The 22,208-nt window shown below is 40.5% G+C and overlaps 1 protein-coding gene and 1 long non-coding RNA gene across 6 annotated transcripts in view; both read right to left on the reverse strand.

Moving 5' to 3' along the window:
* Positions 1-1,535: 1,535 nt before the first annotated feature.
* LOC111873526 (transcription factor BTF3 homolog 4) lies at positions 1,536-9,203 on the reverse strand. 4 transcript variants are annotated; one of them, XM_023868306.2, is made up of 2 exons: positions 8,210-9,203; positions 1,536-2,217 (listed from the first exon to the last, which is right to left on the reverse strand). In XM_023868306.2, the coding sequence occupies exon 1, from the start codon at positions 8,827-8,829 to the stop codon at positions 8,230-8,232; it is 600 nt and encodes a 199-aa protein (XP_023724074.1). In that variant the 5' UTR covers positions 8,830-9,203; the 3' UTR covers positions 1,536-2,217; positions 8,210-8,229. The 4 variants fall into 4 exon arrangements, with proteins under 4 accessions (XP_023724074.1, XP_023724073.1, XP_023724072.1 ...); XM_023868305.2 differs by having other exon boundaries at positions 1,536-2,220; XM_023868304.2 differs by having other exon boundaries at positions 8,193-9,202.
* A 1,076-nt stretch (positions 9,204-10,279) lies between these two features.
* Positions 10,280-22,208, reverse strand: part of LOC111873543 — a 119,106-nt gene continuing 107,177 nt past the window's right edge. The window contains exons 2-3 of one of the 2 annotated variants that reach the window (XR_002844396.2): positions 15,932-16,135; positions 10,280-11,069 (exon numbers count right to left, since the gene is read on the reverse strand). This is a non-coding gene — a long non-coding RNA (uncharacterized LOC111873543). Of the gene's footprint in view, positions 11,070-15,321; positions 16,136-22,208 lie in introns of both variants that reach the window. The other variant, XR_004514009.1, reaches the window with a different exon arrangement.

A 22,208-nucleotide genomic window follows, 5' to 3' on the forward strand; every position in this document is an offset into this window, starting at 1 on the left:
TATCTTTGCTGTATGTGCAATAAGACTTATTGTGCGATGGTCGCTGCATTTTGTAGCTTTTGTCTTTTTCTTTAAGGCAATCATTGTCACTTCTGTAAAGTCCTTGGGCCACTCCTCAGTTTCATATATGGTGTTTATTAGTTTTGTCAGTGTTTTCAAACCACCTTCTCCCAGCATCTTAAGCACATCTCCAGGTACATCATCATCTCCTGTAGCCTTTCCCTTCATTTCCTTGATAGCTTTTTCCACCTCACTTTGTAAAATATATGGTCCTTTCCTGTCTGTATCTACTTCTTCTTCCGGTTCAACTTCTAAGGTTTCTGGCCGATTAGGTCGATCATATAGTTCTGTAATATAATTTTCCCAAATTTTCAGCACTTTCCTCTGATCTACTATTCTATTCCCCTGGGAGTCTTCCCTTTACAAAATTCCTCTTTATTACTTTCTTCATTTCAAAGTAATTTTATGACTGACGGTTGGCCAGTCTACTTTCTCTTAACCTTTAACGTTCGAAGTGCCCCGATCGGGCCAGTAATGAGTATGGTCTTTGTGACCAAAGTACCCCATTTTGGCCAGTCAGGAATTTCAACTCTGCTAGTGGAAGCGCGCGCACATGCCACTAGTAGAAGCGCATGCACAGTCCTAAATATTTATTTGTATATGTAGTAATTACCAGACAGACTTGAGTAAAACCATAATAGAGGAATTAAAATTATACCTAAGTGAACAACAGCAAAAAAGAGTATACGTATGAGTTATGCCCAAACTCATTCAGGAGCCAATACTTTTACTGCATAGTAACGTGTTAAGAAGATATAGTAAAATTCGATGTACATAACTTTTTTGTTATCTGCTTAATGTACGTGTATATAGGCTGAAATTAAACTACAGTATTCGACTTCACTATGAATGCACAGAACACATTTCGCACTCTGTATCTCAGCCACAATGCAACTGTCCGTTCACGACCCCAGAGGGGGCAACAATATCTTGCAGGTATAACGGAAGGTCTTAGCGCTGAAGGTGTTATGACGGTTTTCAGTTAGAAATAATATTGTACTCAGCTAATGTTGGAGCTAATATCTGTGCTCTGTAAGTAAATTACACATGACACAACTTCCCCTAACAGATACAAACAGCGAATTAGGTACATCTGTATGCAGTTTGTGAAAATTAAATGCAAAAAATGACATCAAATAGTACTGCACTGGGGCCTCTTGAAAGAGCTAATCTGAAGTCCTGCTTCGGTTTCCCCCCTTCACGTGACAGGATGAAATGGTGTCCTACTACAGTAAACCACTTGCTAGTGGTAGTCTCAAATCCTGATCTGCTTTTTCTATCCTGAAGATGGAGGCAGCATATCCCTCTGACATGTCAGTAATTCTGTATGGCATCACATCCCACGAAATGGTAATTTCCTTGGTTAAATGTCTCTCTGCTGCAAACAGAAACAGCCCATACGTACTGTCTTACAGATCTAGATGTCCTTTGACAAGTTAGGCTAGGTTAGGAGAGGTTATAGACAAAAATACACATCTTTGACAGGTCTTTATTCTAAACTGGCCAAAATAACTCAGCACAGAACACAATGCTCACACACTGTTACTGGGAGAAACATGAGAATAGGTAATAATATTGGGAAAGTGAGAAGGTTGGCAACCTTATATGAGAGAAGTGTAAAGGTGTTACAATATTTTATACAGAATAAAACAATTCTACTTTAAATTTTTATTCTGACTGATCAACAAATAAGAAAAATTCAAACTTGGCACAACTTATGCCAACTGCTCTGCAAAAGGCTATTATGTTCAGAACAGCCCCCCCCAAAGAAAAAGAACAAGAAAATACAGCAAAGTGTTTTTGTTGAACGTCCACCCTGGCAGAAGCGTTGGATACTTCTTCCTTGAAGTTTGCATGACACATAACAAGCAAGTTTACTTAACAGGAGTGCTATTTAGAAAAATCCATTTAACAAATGTATAAATACCATAAAACAATAGGTGCCTTGTACAAAGACATAAATTTTTATTTAAAAAAAGAGGAAAATATTTGTTAACATATGTAACCTAAGATACATTTCAGATGAGCTCAAACCATCCAACTTTATTTGTGTTTGAATTCTAGGAAATTCACATACAGCAATCTGATCTCAAGGTGTTGCAGCATGACATCGAGACAGTCCACGAGGACAAAGGCTGGGGAGATTCTCGGCTACAGCTACTGGAAAATAATAACAAAATAAATTAGATTACAGTAAGGTAATTCAAATTATCCCACCAACAATCACAAAATTACTTGTATGTCATCTTTTATATAAGGAGGCATGTTTATCGTCAATTCAATTTCCAGCCTTCAGCTCTACCTGTAGGCTATATGCCCCTTCACTGGTGACTCAAAACACCATTCTGTGTTCCTTAACACACAACACACATCACTGCTGAATCCAGAAAGTCATGACAAATAATTCCATACATTGCTGCCATCTTCTGAGAAACTTAAGAATCATGTCAAAAGTTGTCAGCAGCCCAGAAAAACATAATGGGATATAACAAACACTGTAACACAAAAGTTTTTCTGAAGTGCCACTGCAGAGGCTAATAAATGCAATATAAATTGTGTACCACTGAACGAGATGATGAACAGCAAGTTGATAAGGGTTTGGGATGGAGAGTCATCGTCAATTTCATGGTACTTAAAACCAATTGTGACATGTAATAATCTTGAAGAAAGCAGTCTTCTGGGATTTGACACTGTGTATATGTGGTGTTAACCGACGTTTCGGAGGAACGTATCGCCTCCATCTTCAGGGTAGAAGGAAAAATAGAAAAAATCTGCAAGTGAAGAGACCGTGAGAACCGGTAAAAGCAGACTGGAGGCAATACGTTGGTTAACACCACATATACACGGTGTCAAATCCCAGAAGACTGCTTTCTTCATAGTCACCGCCGTGAAAGCCTCAAATCTTACATGTAATAATCTTGCTAAGATTCAAATGACTGCAAGAACCTACTACTAAAGATACAAGAGACTAATTTTACAAGTATATGTCTACATTTTATTTTCAATGCTATGTGCCACTATACAGTGTGGCCACCTTAAAAAACTACCTGCAAAACACTCAGCTGCATAACTATATGGCAGGAACATCAGATGTAATCAAGGAACCGACATCCTAACAAATTACAAATAAAACACAAACAGGCTGAAACAGATGCTGGGAATTTTCTGTATGGTTGTCTGGAGAATGTTCAAGCCTAGCACTGACTCTTTACTACCGCCCCAACCCCCAGTGCAAGGCGCTGGTTTGGAACAATCTCCTTCAAAATCCATCACATACCTTACAAAGAGGACTGGGATTTCAAGTGTCAAGTTTACTCTATTTACAGAAAAGAACTCCAATTATAAGTGTACAGAAAAGCCAATAATTTGAGCATAACAGGTGACATTTCTGGCACCTGATATCATCTCTGTATCTTTTATTTGTAACCTGTTATAATTGAATGTGTAATCTTGTCGATTATGCTAGCACTCAATCTCCGTGGCATGAACAGACAGGAGAAGTTCCCAACATTTGTCACTTCTGCCTGAACAGTTCAATGATTAGCAGGCAGCCTTGAGATTAACTGCACTGTACAGAGTCACATCACCTGAAACAAGACCATGAGCACTGAGTCGGGCTTTAATGAAATGTAACACAGAAGTCCTTATCAAAATTTGTGACCAAGATATAATTTTGGTCCAAACAAAACATGGAATAATACCTGAAGAGTCTTATCTGTGTAAGATTTCAGGTTTTCACGGCGGTGATTATGACAAATGCTCTCTTATGGGATATGTCACTGTGTAGATCTTGTGTAAACTGATGTTTTGGGGGAACATATCGCCTCCATCTTCAGCAGCCACCTGCTCACACTGGTTCCTTGCTCACTGTTTTCTACCCTGAAGATGGAGGTGATACGTGCCTCCAAAACGATGGTTTACACAAGATCTACATGGCAACACATCCCAGAAGACGGTATGCTTCACAGACTTATCTATTCCAAAGAACGGGACTTAACGACAGCCTAAAATGATGATGATGGACGATCACACATATTTGAGTAAATATTCCCACAGGGAAAAGAGCATATGGGAGACCTAAACACAGACCACAGGATAATAATATAAAGAAGTACCTTACAAAAGAAATATGGTACAAAGGTTTTGACTGGCTTCATCTTCCTCAAGACAGGGATCCAGTGACCAAAACTATACCGAGACTACAGAAAGAAGCCTCCACTGACACTAGATGGCGTACCTGAAGCTTCAATTTATTTAAGTTTCAAGCACTTCTGGCCTTCAAAAATTCATACTTTGATTTAGTGAAACTCTTAATAAGACAACCGATATTCATGCACTCTCTCTACCACCAATGCTACCACATAATCATGATCATTGGCAAGTCATATCACAATTGAGCAGCATACCACTTGTAGCATCATAGGCACCTGCTATTCTTCACTGAGGTTCTTTCATTTGTCTACAAAACAATTTTGATAGTACTGTGTAACTGTATTTATGTGCACAGAAACAGTTTCTTTATTACCCGAAACCTTATAAGTTGGAACTGTTTCTTAGTGTAATTTTTTTTGCATAATTTTAATTTTGTGTTAAAAAAAGCCAATGCGTGGGAAGAGATTCATTAAAAAGTGACTTCAGTGCACTCAGCTTTGGTCAGTTAACGCACCTAGCATTAAAACAGTCATAACAAAAAACCACAATACAATTAACTGGGGAAAATACATGCCAATATATTATTCAATGTTGTGTCTGGCTACAGAGCAGACAAAATGATTTCTGCATTAATGTCACAGCATTGTGGAGGTTAAAGTGAACACACATATAAAAATAAAAAGATGAATCCTTTTTCCTACTTCATTTCCATGTCATGGAGTTTCGATGAACTAAATGTTGACAATTTTGACTGGTTCTCAATCCAGTCACAAGAATTCTGAGATGTACCTTAAAATGAAAGAATGACCCTTTGATGCCTGAAGTTTGTCTGCATAATAATAAGAAATTCAGTAAAAGGTAAGAAGAGGTAAAACTATCCCTGTAACAGGCCATGAAGGTCCATAGGGTTGTGAGACGTTGAGGCTCCCACATTTTCTCTAGACAATCAGCTTGCAGATGGTAGTAAGGTTGCCAGCCTCATGCGCTGGCCGCCCTTTACCCCTCAGGAAGATTCCTGGTACTAATTTCTGTTAGGGCCTGAGTTGACCCCAGGGCCACAGTTTGGCTGGAAGGATTAGGTCAATTGAAAACTCCATCTCACTGGGACTTGAATCCACGACCTTCTGGCTTGTAGCATAGTTCCTAAACCAACTACGCTACTGTGTGCTCCTCCCAAAAAACACACTGCACTTCCAGGATAATGACCAACCGGTTAATGCTGTTTAGGGAAACAGTCGCTGTTTATTGTGAGAACCATACGGAACACACAGATACACTGTGTGAGCAGAACATATAGCAATCCAGTCCATACCTCACAGGAAACACATTCCATCTCCATAACAAAGCCCAACCAGTTAATGCTGTTTAGGGAAACAGTCGCTGTTTATTGTGAGAACCATATGGAACACACAGATACACTGTGTGGGCAGAATGTAGAGTTTCTGGTTGCAGAGCAAATAATAAATATACAGACTACTGTGTCTTAGTGAACAGATAAGCAGAGAACTGAAGGTGTAATTGATGATATAAAAGTGTTTACACCTTCATCTGAACTTATCCCATTCCATCTTCAGAGAAGAATTTACATTCACAAGTATTATAAATTTATGATGAGAATATTTCTTTGACATAATTATTTTGTTCTGTATTACATAATATACTTGCAGGTTGTCTGTAAATATATCTAATAACTGTGTACATATTTATTTATGCTTGCACTTGTTATCAAGTGTTGCACTTGCAACATAACATGCCCTACATTTTTTTAGCCCAGTTCTGCAAAGGTTCTATGGAATGTAAACAATTTCAAAGTCTAATTTTCTCGCTAAGGACCACAGAAGCACACCTGTTTACTTGTTCATTATTATTGAAAAGTGAAAAGTTTATGAGCAGAATAAATGGGCATTTATTTAAAAATACTGCTACCCAGAACACTTTGTTCTTAAACTACAAAACTGGTTACACACCACGGTAACATTCCTCCCATTGGAATCAAAATCTCCCATCAGTTTCCAGTTTCCATGCAATGGACAACTGTGTTTCTCACTACATGTCACCACATAAGTATGTCCCACGACACTCCTGGCCTGCCAGAGCTCACCCAGCCTGTATTACCCGCCAATCATCTAGCCATTCCACCCACATGAAAGTATTCTTCTGAACTCTTTTAAGTGCTTTGGGCTGACTGTCATAGGCCAGAGTGGGGAGGAGCAAAATACAACAGCAAGCAGCGGGAAAAGCCATCATCCTCACCGCCCGTATTTCTTTCTGTGGCCTCATCACAGAGAACAGGGCACAGTATCCGTATAAAACATTAAAAAATGCGAAGAAATTATTAAACTGTTCTTTTCAAAAACAACAAATCACTAATCATATGTAGCTAAATATAATCTTTTGTACATCTAAAATGCACCCAGTCTTTTAATGTTCCAATAAAGAAGTGTATAAAGCTCTTAGCTTATAAGCCGAACTCAAAGCACTAAAGCACAATATTCAAGAACGGTAAGGTAAATTATGTAGAACGTATCTGTCATGATAACCAGTGACCTCACGTAGACATCACTGCATAATCCTGCAACGTGCGCGCCTTGCAAGATGTACAAAGCACACTGACAACAGTGTGAACATCACTAACCATTTTTACATGTTATCTCACAAATGCAACTGACATATTTCTCTTAACTTGTGATCTAAGCTGACATATCCACACATCAAGACTGGGAAAATCTGTCTGCGGTCTACAAGATTTAATAAGACAAACAAACATTCTGAGGGCATGCAGAAGTCCCATGGCTTACCTAAGAGGTAGGAAGGAGTCAAGAAATAGCAGCAGTCATAATCTTTATCATAGTCATCACGGTTGTGACACCATGCAACCTTGTACACAGGTATGAATATTCTGGTGAAATATTCAGCCACATGTTTAGGGATGAACTTCTGTTTTGCACCTAAACCCTCAAGATTACAACATCAAATCATAACTCAGAAGACCAACAATGAATCTTCCATAAAAAATATAAAATTTTGCAGTCACAGTTTTCTGTTTGTTAATTTTACATTCACCAACAAATGCTGCTGGAAGTCCAGTAATTCTCCTTGATGAGACTCAAAGGAGTTTAAAGTATGAACTGTAACATTCTTCTGAGTTACAAAATCCTACTGTCATTAGGCTCAAACATGTCATTGTTACTACATCCAGGTCACAGAAAAATGTTCCATAGATGGACAACAATGCACACTTTGTAGTCTCTGCCAACTTTCCTATTCCCCTCAACCCCCTGCACCAGTGGCCTAAATCAAGCAACCAAAAGCGCTTGTTACTAGAACAGTTATCATATGATCTTCACTACCAACATGCACGCAAGCAAAATGATTATATAGCTGGAAGGGGAACCATAACAGCCTAAGGAAGTTGTGGCAGGCCTTCTGTATGTGGCACAGGAACAGCAACTGCTATGTTGGAGGTTAGGTAACTACGAGCTGTCACATGACTGTTTATGTATTCATATAAAACAAACTAATAGACAGGGACACACTCAAAATGGACANGGACTATCCACTAAAAGGAACCTGAATATTTTACTTGGACGGTTTTAAATTTAATTTTAATTAACGACTCGCTTTGCTGGGTGATTTTTTAAAAGCTATTGGGACACCTGCACGCAGGATACTGGATGTTGTTGTGTTTTACGCTCTGATATGTGTAACATCTTCCACAAAAAACTATATATTGTGATTGCTGAGCAGTGCAAGTAGTTTTATGTTTTTGTGGTGGGTGCCTCTGATGATGGCTCTTTGTGAGCCGAAACATGTAAGGCAAATGTAAAAAATAGTGACAAGAATATACTTTGTTACACTCGACGGAGGTTATATTGATAAGTGGTCTAAACTATTTGTTTTGTCTGCATTTCTACAGTGACAATCATGACACAGAAACATAAAGTTAGCTCATTACTTCTTCCAATGTATGCTATTCATACCTCTTCATGGTACGTACGGTGTTGAAAACAGGGTTCTCTAGTTGCTGTGTTTATCCTTTGAGTCTGATGATGGTACAGCTTCCTTCAGTCCTTCCCCTTTTGCCTCTTCACCAGAACCAGCTGATACCAAATCATTTTCTTTGCCCTTCCCTTTGTGGTCTTTCTCTGCAACATTAACGGGGATTTCTTCCTTGCTGGCTTCATCGAAGTTCTCCACAAGTTCTGGAACCTCGTCATCTTCTTCAATATTTGCTTTCCCACCAGTGGCACTATTTGCCACACTAGAAGCAAGACGTTTCAGTTGTGTTAATCCTTCTGGTCCTAGCTGACTCAAAATTCCTGGCAACATTTCTGTAATTTGTTTGTTCTCCCCATGACCAGTAATGGCAAATGTATTTGCTGCTAGGGAGGCTTGGGCTTTTGGGTTGTTAAAATGGATTACAGTGCCATCATCCTTTATCATATTAACCTCTTCAATTCCTGGGATTGTATTTACTGAGAGCTTTTTCAAAGAACTTTGCAGTTTCTTGTCGTCAGTAGCTGCAGTAGCATGAACGACCTTCTTCTTCCTACGTGGTGTTCCTTTCCCTCCAATCCGCACCTGTGCTTGTAGTTTCTTTAACTTTTCTTGATTCATTTTAATTTCCTGCACTTACAAATCCGTTCAACACTATATTGTTATTTCCCACCTATCCTAGCACGAAAATCTTTAAATGTTAATCAGTCAGTGAACAATTACTACCTCCTTTTCAACACACGTGCTCAAACTCTATTCCCAATATAAGTAAAATGGATGCCACTCAGACTGCTTTCCATTGAAGTTGCTGTTCTCCGGGTTATACAACAGATCACGGATCACTGACACTAAAACTTGAAAAAAATTTACAGAATCTTATGGACGACGAAATACTGACCAGTGCTGAAGTTTATGCCGACATACACACAAGAATAAACATTTTAATCTACGGCCGAAGTAAATTAATTCATTACTGTGGTGTAGTGTTTTCGTGCCCCCTAGTAGGCCCAGACAACTGCACAAGAGCCATCTGCGTTGATACTCACTGCCATCTATGAGTAGAACTCACATTGATCGTTCATCTGTACCAATCACAAAATCTGGTACATAGTACGAAATTAAAAATACACAGACTTATGTAAAGTAAAAAATACACGTGGTTAATATTAAATTTCACCAAAATAATTTGTCTTACGTAAGATACGTAATATGCTGTTAATTTACATTGTAATAACTGCAAGGAAGTAAGCCCTTGTATTACGATATGTTTCTCTGCATCCATTTTAACCCAAAGAAGGTTCTATGGAATGTCAAGAAACTGTAACTGTACAATTTTTGTATTACTTCTTGCAGTACAAAATGGGGGGCAGAAAAATATGCTCTGTTTCTGGGCGCTATTCAACCGATAGCAGGTAAAAAGGCAAAGTTGTCCTTGTGCTTAACTAATTAAGCAATACGCCTTGAAGACATATGGGGGAGTGGATGTATAGATCCACATTTTCTTGACCTCGGCACTATTTGGAGGTGAGTTGTCAGCTTCACGACCCGGCTACATTGCCAGCCAATAACATGGAGTTGCCAGGCTGTGTTTAGTACTGTACATCCCTTATGCCAACTTTGTAATTTGGTGTGCACTGCTGTAGGAAATTCATACACATATTTCAGACATGGGTACAAATAATCGTAAACATGATATGTTACATCAAGAGAGACCATTCATTACACATTTGCTTTCTATGGTTTCACAGCTCCCACCGTATTCACTAGCAGAAACCAAAGGGGAGCAGTTTTGTTTATGGTCAAAACTAGAATCAAATACTAATTTGAAAGAGAAATGTCCTGTAATAATATGGTCCATGGAACTGTTGGATATGGATAAGTTGAATAAACAAAATATAAGACAAAAAGAAACTGTAGTACTAACTCCCTGATGGCTAATAGCTTGAAAAAAGGGTGTGAAGTTTTCTTCTACCCTATTTCCAGGAAATGGTTTGAAAATTACTCCTGTGTGTGGGAGTACCCTTGTGAGTATTTCACATCTGTCACATTGGTCTGGTGTGAAAGAAAACAATGCATCAAACTTTTTCTTTGTCTCTTTCTACATTCCTCGTACCTCATTCCAATGAAATTTATTTAAACTCAGAAAAGCAAGGAAGGATAATTATGTTACTTGAATTAGTACATAAATTTTGCATAACAAACACAAAGTAGTAAAATACAGATTACATAACTTACCATAGAAAATAATTACTACACACAGATCATCTACCACCAAATAAAAAGTTACTCATTGATGAGCTCAGACCCACTTGATAAAAATAAAAAATGGTGTCAAATAATAACATTATGCACAATAAGAAACCATTAAATCTATTCCATATGATACAATAAAATTAGTTAAATTGTTAAATCTGCGGTTATGACAATGGCAACTATAAGTATGCTATTTTTTGCAATGAGATGCCATGTACTCTCACAGAAGTTTATACATATTCTTCTGAAACATCAGTATACTTCTACCAGGCTAAATGGCGTCATATCCCAGATGATTGTAACCTTCATCAGTTCATTTCATTGCTGAGTAATGGCACAACTTTGTTCAACACATGAAAAAAATGACTTCAAAAGGCAAAGTGGTTTTATGGCTGAATATGGAAGGTTTTACAGTATATTTCACTAAAACAGAAAATTAAATTATCCATTATGGATGCTCTGTAACTCACTTTCTTGAAGAGTTCTGTCTTCTGGGATATAACAGTATCATGCTACCTCCATCTTCAGGGCTGAAGAGTAAGCCATGAATGAAACCAATGTGAAGCTGGTAGCAAGCAGTTTGCTGACAGACTACACGGCACTATAATCTAGAATTAAAAAATCCATCATAATTACTACTGTGAAATCTTCAAATCCTATTCGATACTAGCAGACATTTCAGGAGCAAAAAGAGGGATCTATACAAAGGAATGAATGAATTTGAGAAGGGTTACCAACCAAGAACAAACTTGGTAAAGGGTGAGAATAGTGATCTGCTTGCAGATTCCCACATTTTGAATGGGTGTAGGAACTACTACTCTCAGTTACTGAATATACATAGGGTCAGTGATGTTAGGAAGATAGAAATCCATACAGCTGAGCCGTTAGTATCTGATCCTAGCCCTTTTGAGGCTGAAATTGCTATTGTGAAGTTGAAGAGGTATAAATTCTCAGGTTTTGATCTATTTCCAGCAGAACTGATCCAAGCAGAAAGTGAAACATCATGGTCTGAGATCCACAAACTAATAAATAATTTTTCATATAAGGAAAGATTTCCTTAGCAGTGGATTACACAAGAAGGTTGATAAAATTTCATACAGAACTGTATGTATCCAACATCCTTCACTCAAGGTTAAGACCACAGGTAGATGCAAATACTGGGGATCATTAGTGTAGGTTTTGACATAGCAGATCAACTATTGATCAAATTTTTTTTTGCATTCGTCAGATACTGCAGGAAAAGACAGAAGTACAATGAGACAATATGTGATCCAAATGAGAGGGAAGTATTGTACAAAATTGTCACTGAGTTTGGGGCACTTGTGAAACTAGTTAGGTTCATTAAAATGCATTTAAATTAAATCTATAATGAAGTGAGTATAGGTAAACACTTGTCTTATATAGTTCCTATTCACTATGATCTCGAACAAGGAGATGTTTACTAGTCACTGTTTTTCAACTTTACTTTAGAATGTGCCATGAGGAAGGTAGCCAGGTGGGGCTCAATCTGAATAGGACACATCAGCCTCTGGTCTATGCTGATGATGTAGATCTATTGGGAGGTAGCAGAAACTTTAACTGATACTAATAAGGAGCTTTGTCTACAGTTAAACACAAAGAAAATTAGGTTATGTTGGAGTCTCATCAGAATACATGGTAAAATCATAACTTAAAGAGATCCTTCGAGGGAGCTGGACTCAGCTAAATCTCTCTCGTTGAGGCACAGAGCTACAAACTGGAAGCTCACAGGTTCGATTCCTGATTTTTTGTTTGACCTAATCCTTCCAGCCGCACTATGGCCCTGGGGTTGATTAAGCCTCTTACAGAAATGAGTACCAGGTATCTTCCTGTGGGTAAGGGGCAGCCAGCTGGCACATAGGCCTGACAGCCTCACCGCAAACTGTGAGCCGACTGTCTAGAAAATGTGGGAGCCTCTGACATAAGGGTGCTGTTGGGAACCCTATTAGAGCTACGATGTTACTGATGTTGTTCTAACACATTAGGGAAAGCCTTGCAGCATCAGATGCAAAATTCTAATGACTCTGTAAAACAAAATCTAAAAAGGATTTTTGTGAAGTTCCTTCAAATGTAATGTACAAACGACTGATGAGGTACCATTACACTGATTCATTTTAAGATGAATTTTCTTTTGATGGCTGATCTTAATTCATGAGCCAGAGTGACGGATCACTCGATTTTCACATCCTTTGTTGGCTTACCCTGTTATTAACATTACTGTTAAAAGTAATTCTAGGCACACATTATGTAAGGCAGAGGTCTGAAAAAACGGTATATTTGGTTGAGAAAAACATGACTTTAGATTCCATTTTGAACTGGTAACTAACAAAGCCGAATCTCTAAGTATCCTAGCATTCCTACTCATTTATTAACCTCCGATTTCAGGATTTGGGTAACAGTACACATGCATGGCTGCTCATCTAGTGGTTCCTACTCCTAAACACATTGTTAAGCATGTTATCTTGGCGGTCGACCAAAGCACACGTGATGTATCGACCGCAGTACTAAAATAAGCCTTTACTGTCTTCCCTGTCTTGTTCTCGATCGAACCTATTATTATGGACCTTAGGAACCCCTGTGTGCTTAACGATTTGTTTTGTACTGAGATATTGACCCGTTTTAGGTTGACAAAATGAACAACTGATCCAGCAGTGCCTGCTAGTAGTTCATAAAACGAACGTTAGATTGAAGCACCAGCTACATTTATATGGAATGCTGAGTTTCAAAGTGAATAAAACAGATTGGACCGGATTGGACTGAGCTGCTCATAGGCAAAACAGCGAAAATGCATAATTACCATCAATTTTTATTTTTCACATTGTAAGCAACATTAAAAGCAACGCAACTTCGGATTCAAACTAAAAATGGCATCTCAAAAGTGAAGACCCAGTCCTTTCCGTTCTTCAATAGCGGCCGTCGCCACGAGCTGGGATTCTATTCCTTTTCTCAGCTTTCAGCGTGTGCAAGTAAAGCAAATATTACACTGCAGTAATATTGGCACTTCCTCAAACGACTAGGAGTTATGTTTTTTCTAAAAAAAGAAGGCTTGAGCACGAGGGAAATGCAGGGTGGAAGGGTATTTCCGTGTTAGTTTCATTGTAATTTCAGACAAATTCTGCTCTGGTTAAACTGACAATGAAATGCAAGATAAAAGTCCCTTTTATCGAAAATTCCATCAGCATGCATGTAACGGATTGTGAATATTTCTCTCCACAGAACTTTTCTTTTTTCACCAGACTACAGATGGCGCTTAAAAAATTCTATGAATAAATTTGCGGAAGGTAAACAAAAAAAAAGTATTAAGAAAGACGGACGAAAGACAGCGTGTCTTATCAAAAAGATTCATAAACCAACCAAACTGTTTCCGCTTATGCTAAGCTTGTGAAGAAATCATTTTACACCAATCGTAATTTTTGCTGCTATGACTTCTGTATTTCGAAGTTTATGACTAGTTTCCTCTTATTTCATATATATATATATATAAGTTTTTTCTTTAAAACAACAGAACTTCATGTATATATTCCAGTGTAACAACTAGAACAGCTTCTGCATTAACACACACCGGCTGGCATTACACCTCCAGGGTAACGAGGGGTTTGTGCCGTTGCAGTTAGGGGTTTACAGGGGCATGAACACTGTTATTTGCGGTCTCTCTTGCTAAAACGTCGGAAACCGTTCGAGATGTTGAGAGAATGAGACGGCCATGTTTACTTTACTCATTTCCTAAAACACATAGACACAAAATCCAGATTAAATTTAGAATAGCCCGTGTTTATAAGTGTGTAACAAGGAACGAATTAGTCAGGACTGGCCTTCCACATTTCAAATATCATAAACATAATAGCAAACTTCAGTATAGTTTAATATTGATCATTTATTTCCCTTCTATGCGTGGCCTAAGGCGGCAAACAAAAACCCCAAAACCCAGCGCTCTTATGGTAACAATCATATTTCATGAACTTTCTCACAGAGAGCTTATCGCAACGGCTTAAATTTAATATTCACATTATTACAAAGGTGAAGCTATCCCTGTAACAGGCCGTGGAGGCCCATAGGGTTCTGAGACGCCGAGACTTCCACATTTTCCAGACAATCGGCTCACAGATATCGGTGAGGTTGTCAGCCTTAGGCGCCGGCCGCCCTTTACCTCCCAGGAAGATTCATGGTGCTCATTTCTGTTAGAGGCTGAGTCGACCCCAGGGCCATAGTGCGGCAGGAAGGATTAAGTCAATTGAAAAATCCAATGACCACATCGGGAATGGAACCCGGGACCTTCTGGCTTGTAGCATAGTTCTTCAACCAACTACGCTACCGTGTTAAATTCTTATAACTCGAGTGCAGAGAGTGTGCGAGCAATTCTGAAGATGAAACTTGAGGACGGACGGACGAACAGACTGACGATAATCACGACCTACTCATTATGCGTTAATTTTATGAAACTTGTGTAGAAACAAATGGAACGAGAAATTTGTGGCACGCATAGAGTCTCCGTGTGACACGACCGCACATAAGGTGACTGAAGTCAAAATCAGAAAAGACTGCAATGGCTGGGGCACATCGTTACATTGCAAGATATCGGTACTCAGCACTAAACCGGAAGGCAAACGTCCAGTTGGTAGACCCGAGTTGCGGTGGTTAGATGACGTAGAGGCTGGCATAAAAATTTGCAGACGGAAATCTCAAAACAGAAAAAAAAATGGACAGTAAATCTGAGGGAGGTTAAAGCTAAACTGAGAGGGGCGTGAAGCTAGAGTAGTAGTAGTAGTAGTAGTAGTAGTGGTGGTGGTAGTAGTAGTAGTAGTGTGGCGCAATCAGCACAAAGTGACGAAAGCTTTAGCTTACACTCCCCGATTTCTGTCTCTGTTCTGTGCGGCCCGCTGCACTGTGCTCACTTGTCCACAGAAACAAATCAATATAAGTTTATTTGCTGAGTCCGTTACTGTCTGAACATTACAGTATTGAACAGTACGATGAGTGATGATTTGAAACGAAGTGGTCGGGCTACTATCCCGGCATTTGCCTTGAGAGACTGAGGAAAACCACACAGAACTGAATGAAGGCTTGCTCGGTTCGTTTCCCGACGTCTGCTCGCGGTCTCTGCTGCTGCTTCAGAGGAACGCTCCCCAAACCCGCAACCAAACCCAATTAATCACAATTTAATTAACGAACTAACAAGACAAGGCAAGTGTATAAAGTCTCGAGGGACAAGGAGACGGTGGGGCGTGCAGGCCAACGCATGCGTGTCCGTAATTCGTGAAGCCCGTGTGCTTTATTAAGCACCACGTCGAGAGGGCGTCGGTACGGTGAGATTCCCGCGCCGGGGAGCAGCCCCCAGTTACGTCATACAGAGAGATAATTTAATGGCCTTTATACAGGAGCAGTTTCGATTTTTCTTGTCCATATCGTGAGGGCTGCAACAGAAGTGGGCACTAGCAGCTCGGAACTTGCGAACCTTCTCAGCATTCGCTTGAAGCCAGAGGAAAACCACGAGATCCTGTGTCGAGATGGCCAGTAGCAGGGCCTCCCATATGCTCACAATGACTTCCAGCCACCGGTCCGGCATGTAGAGGTCTCCCGAGGTTGTGTTTGTGTTATCCGGTGTAGGTAGCGGCCTTGAGATGGGCTGATCCCCTATCTAAGGAGTCCTGACGTCTGTCTGTAAGATTAAGAAACTGAAGTGAAAAGGTGTTTCATGGATTCCCTATGCTCCAGAGGGAGCAACAGAAAATAATAATAATAATAATACAGGGGTGAACAATCTCTACGCACGAAGGGACAGATGTTTCTGTCGCAAGGGGGTCATGGCAACAATTTTAAACAGGCGGAAGAAACGTTTGCTAGCGCAGAGCATAGCCTGAACTTGTTACGTTCCCGTGGAAAGACATGTCATGACATTGCTTGAGACATTTCAAGAAATGGTCATGTAAGGTTATATTTTAGCGTCCTGTTGCACTGATTCACGTCCATGATGTAGAGCATTACAACGCACGCAGTCACAAGGGAAGGACACAACACAGCACACAATATACACAAGAATACAGGAAGAGTACTCCCATAGGAGAGGACTGACGTAACTCGCGAATTTGAAGTGCGACGTACAGATGATAAATCTTGAAAAGTTTTAATATATACATTTTATTATTATATATGACATATATACATTTTAATCATTTTATAAAGGAGACATGATGGCATACAGTGCAATGGTTTGACGTAAATGAAACCACACCTGAAGATGGCACATTAGTGCCGAAACATGTAGTGATTAAAGTGAAGAGAAAGCTGAAATTGTGTGCACTGTAAGACGGTTGGTACAAATACACATCATGGATGTTCATGTAAATTAAAAATAATATTGTCACGTGTCCGGGGTTCTGTGGCTAGCGTGTTCTGGATTGAATGACTGGATTTTACAATCTCTCTTAATCGCAATCAACTAGAGCGCTACCGCTGATCCATCCACTTCATAAATCAGTAGGATGAGCTCTCCGTTTCTTGGCAACGGCTTTATCACAGGAACCATCACTTCAAACCATTATGAAGTCTTCCTGCCATTTCTTGTTCAACCACCCTGGACTGCGACTCTCAAAAACTCTGCCCAGTTCTGAAATTCTAATTCTGTAATCTCCCTAGCAAGTCAAAGTCAGAGTCAAAGTCACTTTACAACTGGCGGTTTACCGCCAATCAGTTCGTCTTGGCATCAAGCCCCTTGAGGCTCATGACCAGATTTCTTTCGACTGAGCTCTTGCCACAAACAGACTCTCATTATATAGACGCGGCACGGACGATGTAGAAAACACTTCTCTTCCATCAGGGATTCGTGTTTACAGCTCTGTTGCCTAGCACTGGGCATGGCGCGAACCATGTAGAAAGCACCTCTTCTGTTGTCAGAATTGCTACTTAGCAACGAATTGTAGCATGGTCTACAGACAACACAAGTTCTATTGTTGCGTGTTCGCTGGAACATGTATACTGAGTCGTTGCCTAGCAATGTGTATATGCGTCACAATATTATGTGCACATATTCAGAATAACCGCGCGGGCCGGATGCAGTCCGCGGGCTGTAGTTTGCCCATCCACGAATTACGACGTCATAACTACTGTTCCCAACAGCGACACACGCAGGGAGACTTCCATGAGCCGACATTGTAATAATTTGCTTTTAATACGAGTTGGCCACTCCCCCCCCACCCCTCGGGGCGTTTCTGCTGGTCTGGGAGCTTCTGCCTAGTTCTGAAAAGCCATCTCCTCCCCCGCACTCGCTACAACAATAGATTGGTTATGAAATGGACGACAAAAGTATAACTTCGGCCCCCACTTTTTTTTCTGGTGCCCATTTAAATTTAAAATTTCTGTCTACGTTACAGGAAAGGGAGGGCGCGAGGCGGTTACTCACTCATCTGTGCATTGGCTCTTACTTTGGGGTCTAAGGCACACGCAATTCTGATGTAATGGCACTGAACATTAAAAGTTACTTAGTTCCTTACTGAACTTTCGGAAGTCGTTAGTCATATGGGCTTACAGAGCTCAGTGGTCCTGCTCTGGAAGCTGAGTTTTTGTTTCGCTACTATAAGCTTACTTCCAGCACAGAGCAACAAACGTTGCCCGGCGATTAACTAATTTCGTTGAATTCCATGCACATTCATATTATTCAAGTCTGCCAATTCGATTCATTATTCTTCAGTGAATTTAATTTAATTATGGCCTAACAATACAGCTCATCTTGTTCAGGTTTACCAACTTAATTTAACTTCTGCGTAACAGATCATTGTCAGGTCTGCCACTTGCCTGTTCAGTCTAATTCATATTACCAGCTTGCATATACAGGGTGATGCGTTTGTGTATGAAATGAATAAAAACGTTTTGTACAAACTCTAGACTTTTATTCCTTAAGACACTTTCTATTGTGAAGAGTACTATCTTCTGTGATGTGACTCCGTGTAGTCCGGATTACAATTCAAAACCTGATTCAGGAGGAAATTAAGACGATACTGAACTCGGGCAATGCTTGCTACCATTCAGTCCAGAACCTTTTGTCTTCTCGTCTGCCGTCTAAAAACATAAAAATTAGTATATACGAGTACAAAACTATAATTTGTCTGTGGTTCTGTATGAGTGTGAAATTTTGTCTTTGGCATTAAAGGACGAACATAGGCTGAGGGTGTTTGAGAACAGGGTTTTGAGGAGAATATTTGAACCGAACAGGGATGAACTGACACGAGGTTGGAGAAAATTGCATAATGAGGAGCTTCATAACTTGTACTCTTCTCCAAGTATAATTAGAATGACCAAGTCAAGGAGGATGAGGTGGGTAAGGCACGTAGCATGAATGGGGGAGACGAGGACTGTATATAGGATATTGGTGGGAAAGCCAGAAGGAAAGAGGCCACTGGCAAGACCAAGGCATAGGTGGGTGGACAATATTAAAATGGATCTTAGAGAGACAGGATGGGATGGTTTGGATTGGATTGATCTGTCTCTAGATAAGGACCAGTGGAGAGCTCTTGTGAACACGGTGATGAACTTTCGGGTTCCATAAAATGCTGGGAAGTTCTCGAGTAGCTGCACAACTGGCAGCTTCTCAAGAAGGGCTCAGCTCCATGAATGAGTTACCAGTAGACGTGGGCAGTTGGAACATGAGTACACAGAACACGGCCATGCCCCCAAGGTCACCATCGTGTCCAGCTTATCTACATCCTGTGGCACCAACCATTACGTTGGGAAGTGGCCTGACCGCCACGTTGGGCCCATTCACACTTCTAGCCATTTGGCATTAGGGTGGGGCTGTTTACCTTCATGCATCTATTGATTTTCATCCACAAAAATAAATTCACTTTTACCTTATGTATTATGTATATGGACAAATAAAATATGGAACTTGACGTTTCCAGACAAGCGAAAACATCGGAACATTGGAACACGTAAGAGGCAGTGAGAATGGATAATGGGGAAACATGATGAAAAGGAAGTTACTAAGCTAAAGTTGGCGTCAGATGTGAAGTAACTTGTGTACACCTACAGCACGATTATTTTGTGGTGGATTCTGGTCTGCGCAAAAGGGGAACAGGAGTGAGGGGCCCGCTCGAACATCGGCGGGTGTAGGACAGGCAATCACGTGATACTTAAAGATCTGCCAGTGAATACTAACCGCCTGCTGTATGATCGCGCAGAGCATTCACTTCCACGTGACCGCGTGGAAATTATTTCTCTTCAGCGTCTGCGCACAATTCTATCTGGCAATTTATTTAGTACAGCAACTCACAGGAAGACTAATCTATGTTTTTATAGTATCAACATGTTGACCCTTTAAAAATTTAATAATTATACTTACCACTTGTTCCAACAGTGGGGGCACGTGGTAGCGTAGTTGGTTTTGGCTACAAGCAGGAAGGTAGCGGTTTCGAGTCCCGATGAGGTGGATTTTTTTTTTCCAATTTACCTAATCCTTCCAGCCGCACTATGGCCCTGGGGTCGACTCAGCTTCTAACAGAAATGAGTACCAGGAATCTTCCTGGAGGGTAAAGGGCGGCTGGCGCGTAAGGTTGACAACCTCACCGTCATCTGTGAGTCGATTGTCTAGAGAAAATGTGGAAGTCTCGACGTCTCACAGCCCTATGGGCCTTCACGGCCTGTTACAACGGTAGCTCTACCTTTGCATTTGCTTGTTCGAACAATAACAATTTCTGTATTTAACGCACATAATGTATATATGTATTTATCATGATCCCCCTGAAAAGGTCTACTTAACGAAGCAATATTAATAATGTTATATTTTAGCGTCCTGTTGCACTGATTTAAGTCCATGACTTATTGCAACCGTCTTACAGTGCATACACTCATCTATCTCACTCCTCTCTCTCGCACTACATGTTTCGGCACAAAAGTGCCATTTTCAGGTGCTTATTCGATTTACGATAAACTAGTTCACTGCATGCCTGAAGATGGCACTTTTGTGCCGAAACATGTAGTGCGAGAGAGAGGAGTGAGATAGATGAGTGTATGCACTGGAAGACGGTTGAAATAAATCATGGAAGCAATATTAATCAGTTGGCCTTTCTAATAGAGATGCAAATTGTCTTATAAAACCTTGGAACTGAATTTTCAATATCATTTTGACGAATTAGAGACTTAAAAGTCCATATCCTCAGCATGTATCAGTGGACTAACTTAGAAGCCGCCTTAATTAACTCGTAACGGAGGCGACGTTGTGTCCTCTTGCTACACTGACCACTATTGGGCCCACTGAACTAGTCCCGGATGACCACAGATGACACAGAAGTAGTTAGTGCGAAGATAAGTGGTAAAGGGAACAGAAGTACCGTGAGAAAACCTGTCCTAGTGCCACCTTCCCCATCAAGAATTCCACGTGACGAGCTGAAATCGAAACCGGGCTCCCGCGGTGGGAGGCCCGTACCTAACCGCCTGAGCACGGGAAGGCCTCACATATCACTTCATGGGTAGACCTAAGTTTGTGATCAAAATTAGTGCGCAGTTAAAATTCAGCGGTCAAGGCAAAATAATAGAACTATATACACTTACTTTGTTTATTGCCAATTTGGCCATCAAGTGTCTAGGCTGTGCGTGCGGGGGGGAGGAGGGGCGATGGGAACCGGTGGTAAAGTTCAGTTCAGTAAGCTGGCCCAGCAGAAATAATGAAAAAAAGAAGGAATTTCACTTTGGTTCTGTGTACTTTTGGAGAGATTTTGAGGCGCAATATCACTCCACTTGCAAGCTGAGGAACAGGCAGTGAAGTACGAGTGTATGGGGTCGTATTGAAGCAAAGTCTCTCATAAAGAAGCCAAATAAACAGCGGCAGAACTTCCGACTCTCGTATTGCGTCGTCTGCATAGAAACGGCAAGGTCTAGCGTCGCGTTTGTCAGAAGCACAGACAATCGATTCAGCTTCAATTTACTGCCGGAGCTCCCTACTCACACTTAGCCTTTCGCATGTTGAATTTTACAGAGCGTGTGTGTGTGTGTGTGTGTGTCAGATATCCGGGGTAAGCTTCACACACTCACTCACTCATGAAGCTGAACCCTTCTTGAGAAGCCGCCAGTTGTGCTGCCACTCAAGAACTTTCCAGCATTTTGTGGAACACGAAGATTCATTACCGTGTCCACAAGAGTCCTCCTGAGCCAGATAAATCCAATCCATCCCATCCCATCCTGTCTCTCTAAGATACATTTTAATATTGTCTAATCACCAACTCGTTTGTCTTCCTAGCGGTAAGTTTTACTCAATCTCCAGTGACGAAACGCATAAAGTGTACGAACAATCGTGATGTTTGTTAGTCTGTATGTAGGTTATTTAACGATGCTTTCAATAACGAGACTCTACACCGTCCGACTGTGGGACGGCTGATAAATTGAAAAAAGACTTGAAAGGAAGCGGTCGTGGCCTACCCGATGTACAGTCCCAGTATTTGTCCGCAGGGAGGGAGTGGGGGAACACAGCGAACACCTCAGTCGGGCATAACTGGTGTCCCGCACGAGAATCGAACAGCGCACCCCCAGAATACAAGTACAGAGGTTTACTTACCCGGTAAATGTTTGTCGGTAAGACGTTTTCATGGAAACCAAACGGAGAACTGACCTTACTTAATTGCGACAGAATGAGAAGATGGCAGCTAAAAATGGCGGTGTTTCCGTCGGTATCGCGTTTTCAGCCTTTCCAACAACTGTACCTGCACACTATTATTATTATTATTATTATTATTATTATTATTATG

Source organism: Cryptotermes secundus, unplaced genomic scaffold (genome assembly GCF_002891405.2).
Source record: "Cryptotermes secundus unplaced genomic scaffold, Csec_1.0 scaffold395, whole genome shotgun sequence".
NCBI classification, from domain to species: domain Eukaryota; kingdom Metazoa; phylum Arthropoda; class Insecta; order Blattodea; family Kalotermitidae; genus Cryptotermes; species Cryptotermes secundus.

Excerpts from the sequence above, each read along its gene's own strand:
- LOC111873526 (XM_023868306.2), bottom strand. The coding sequence starts at position 8,829 with ATGAATCAAGAAAAGTTAAAGAAACTACAAGCACAGGTGCGGATTGGA.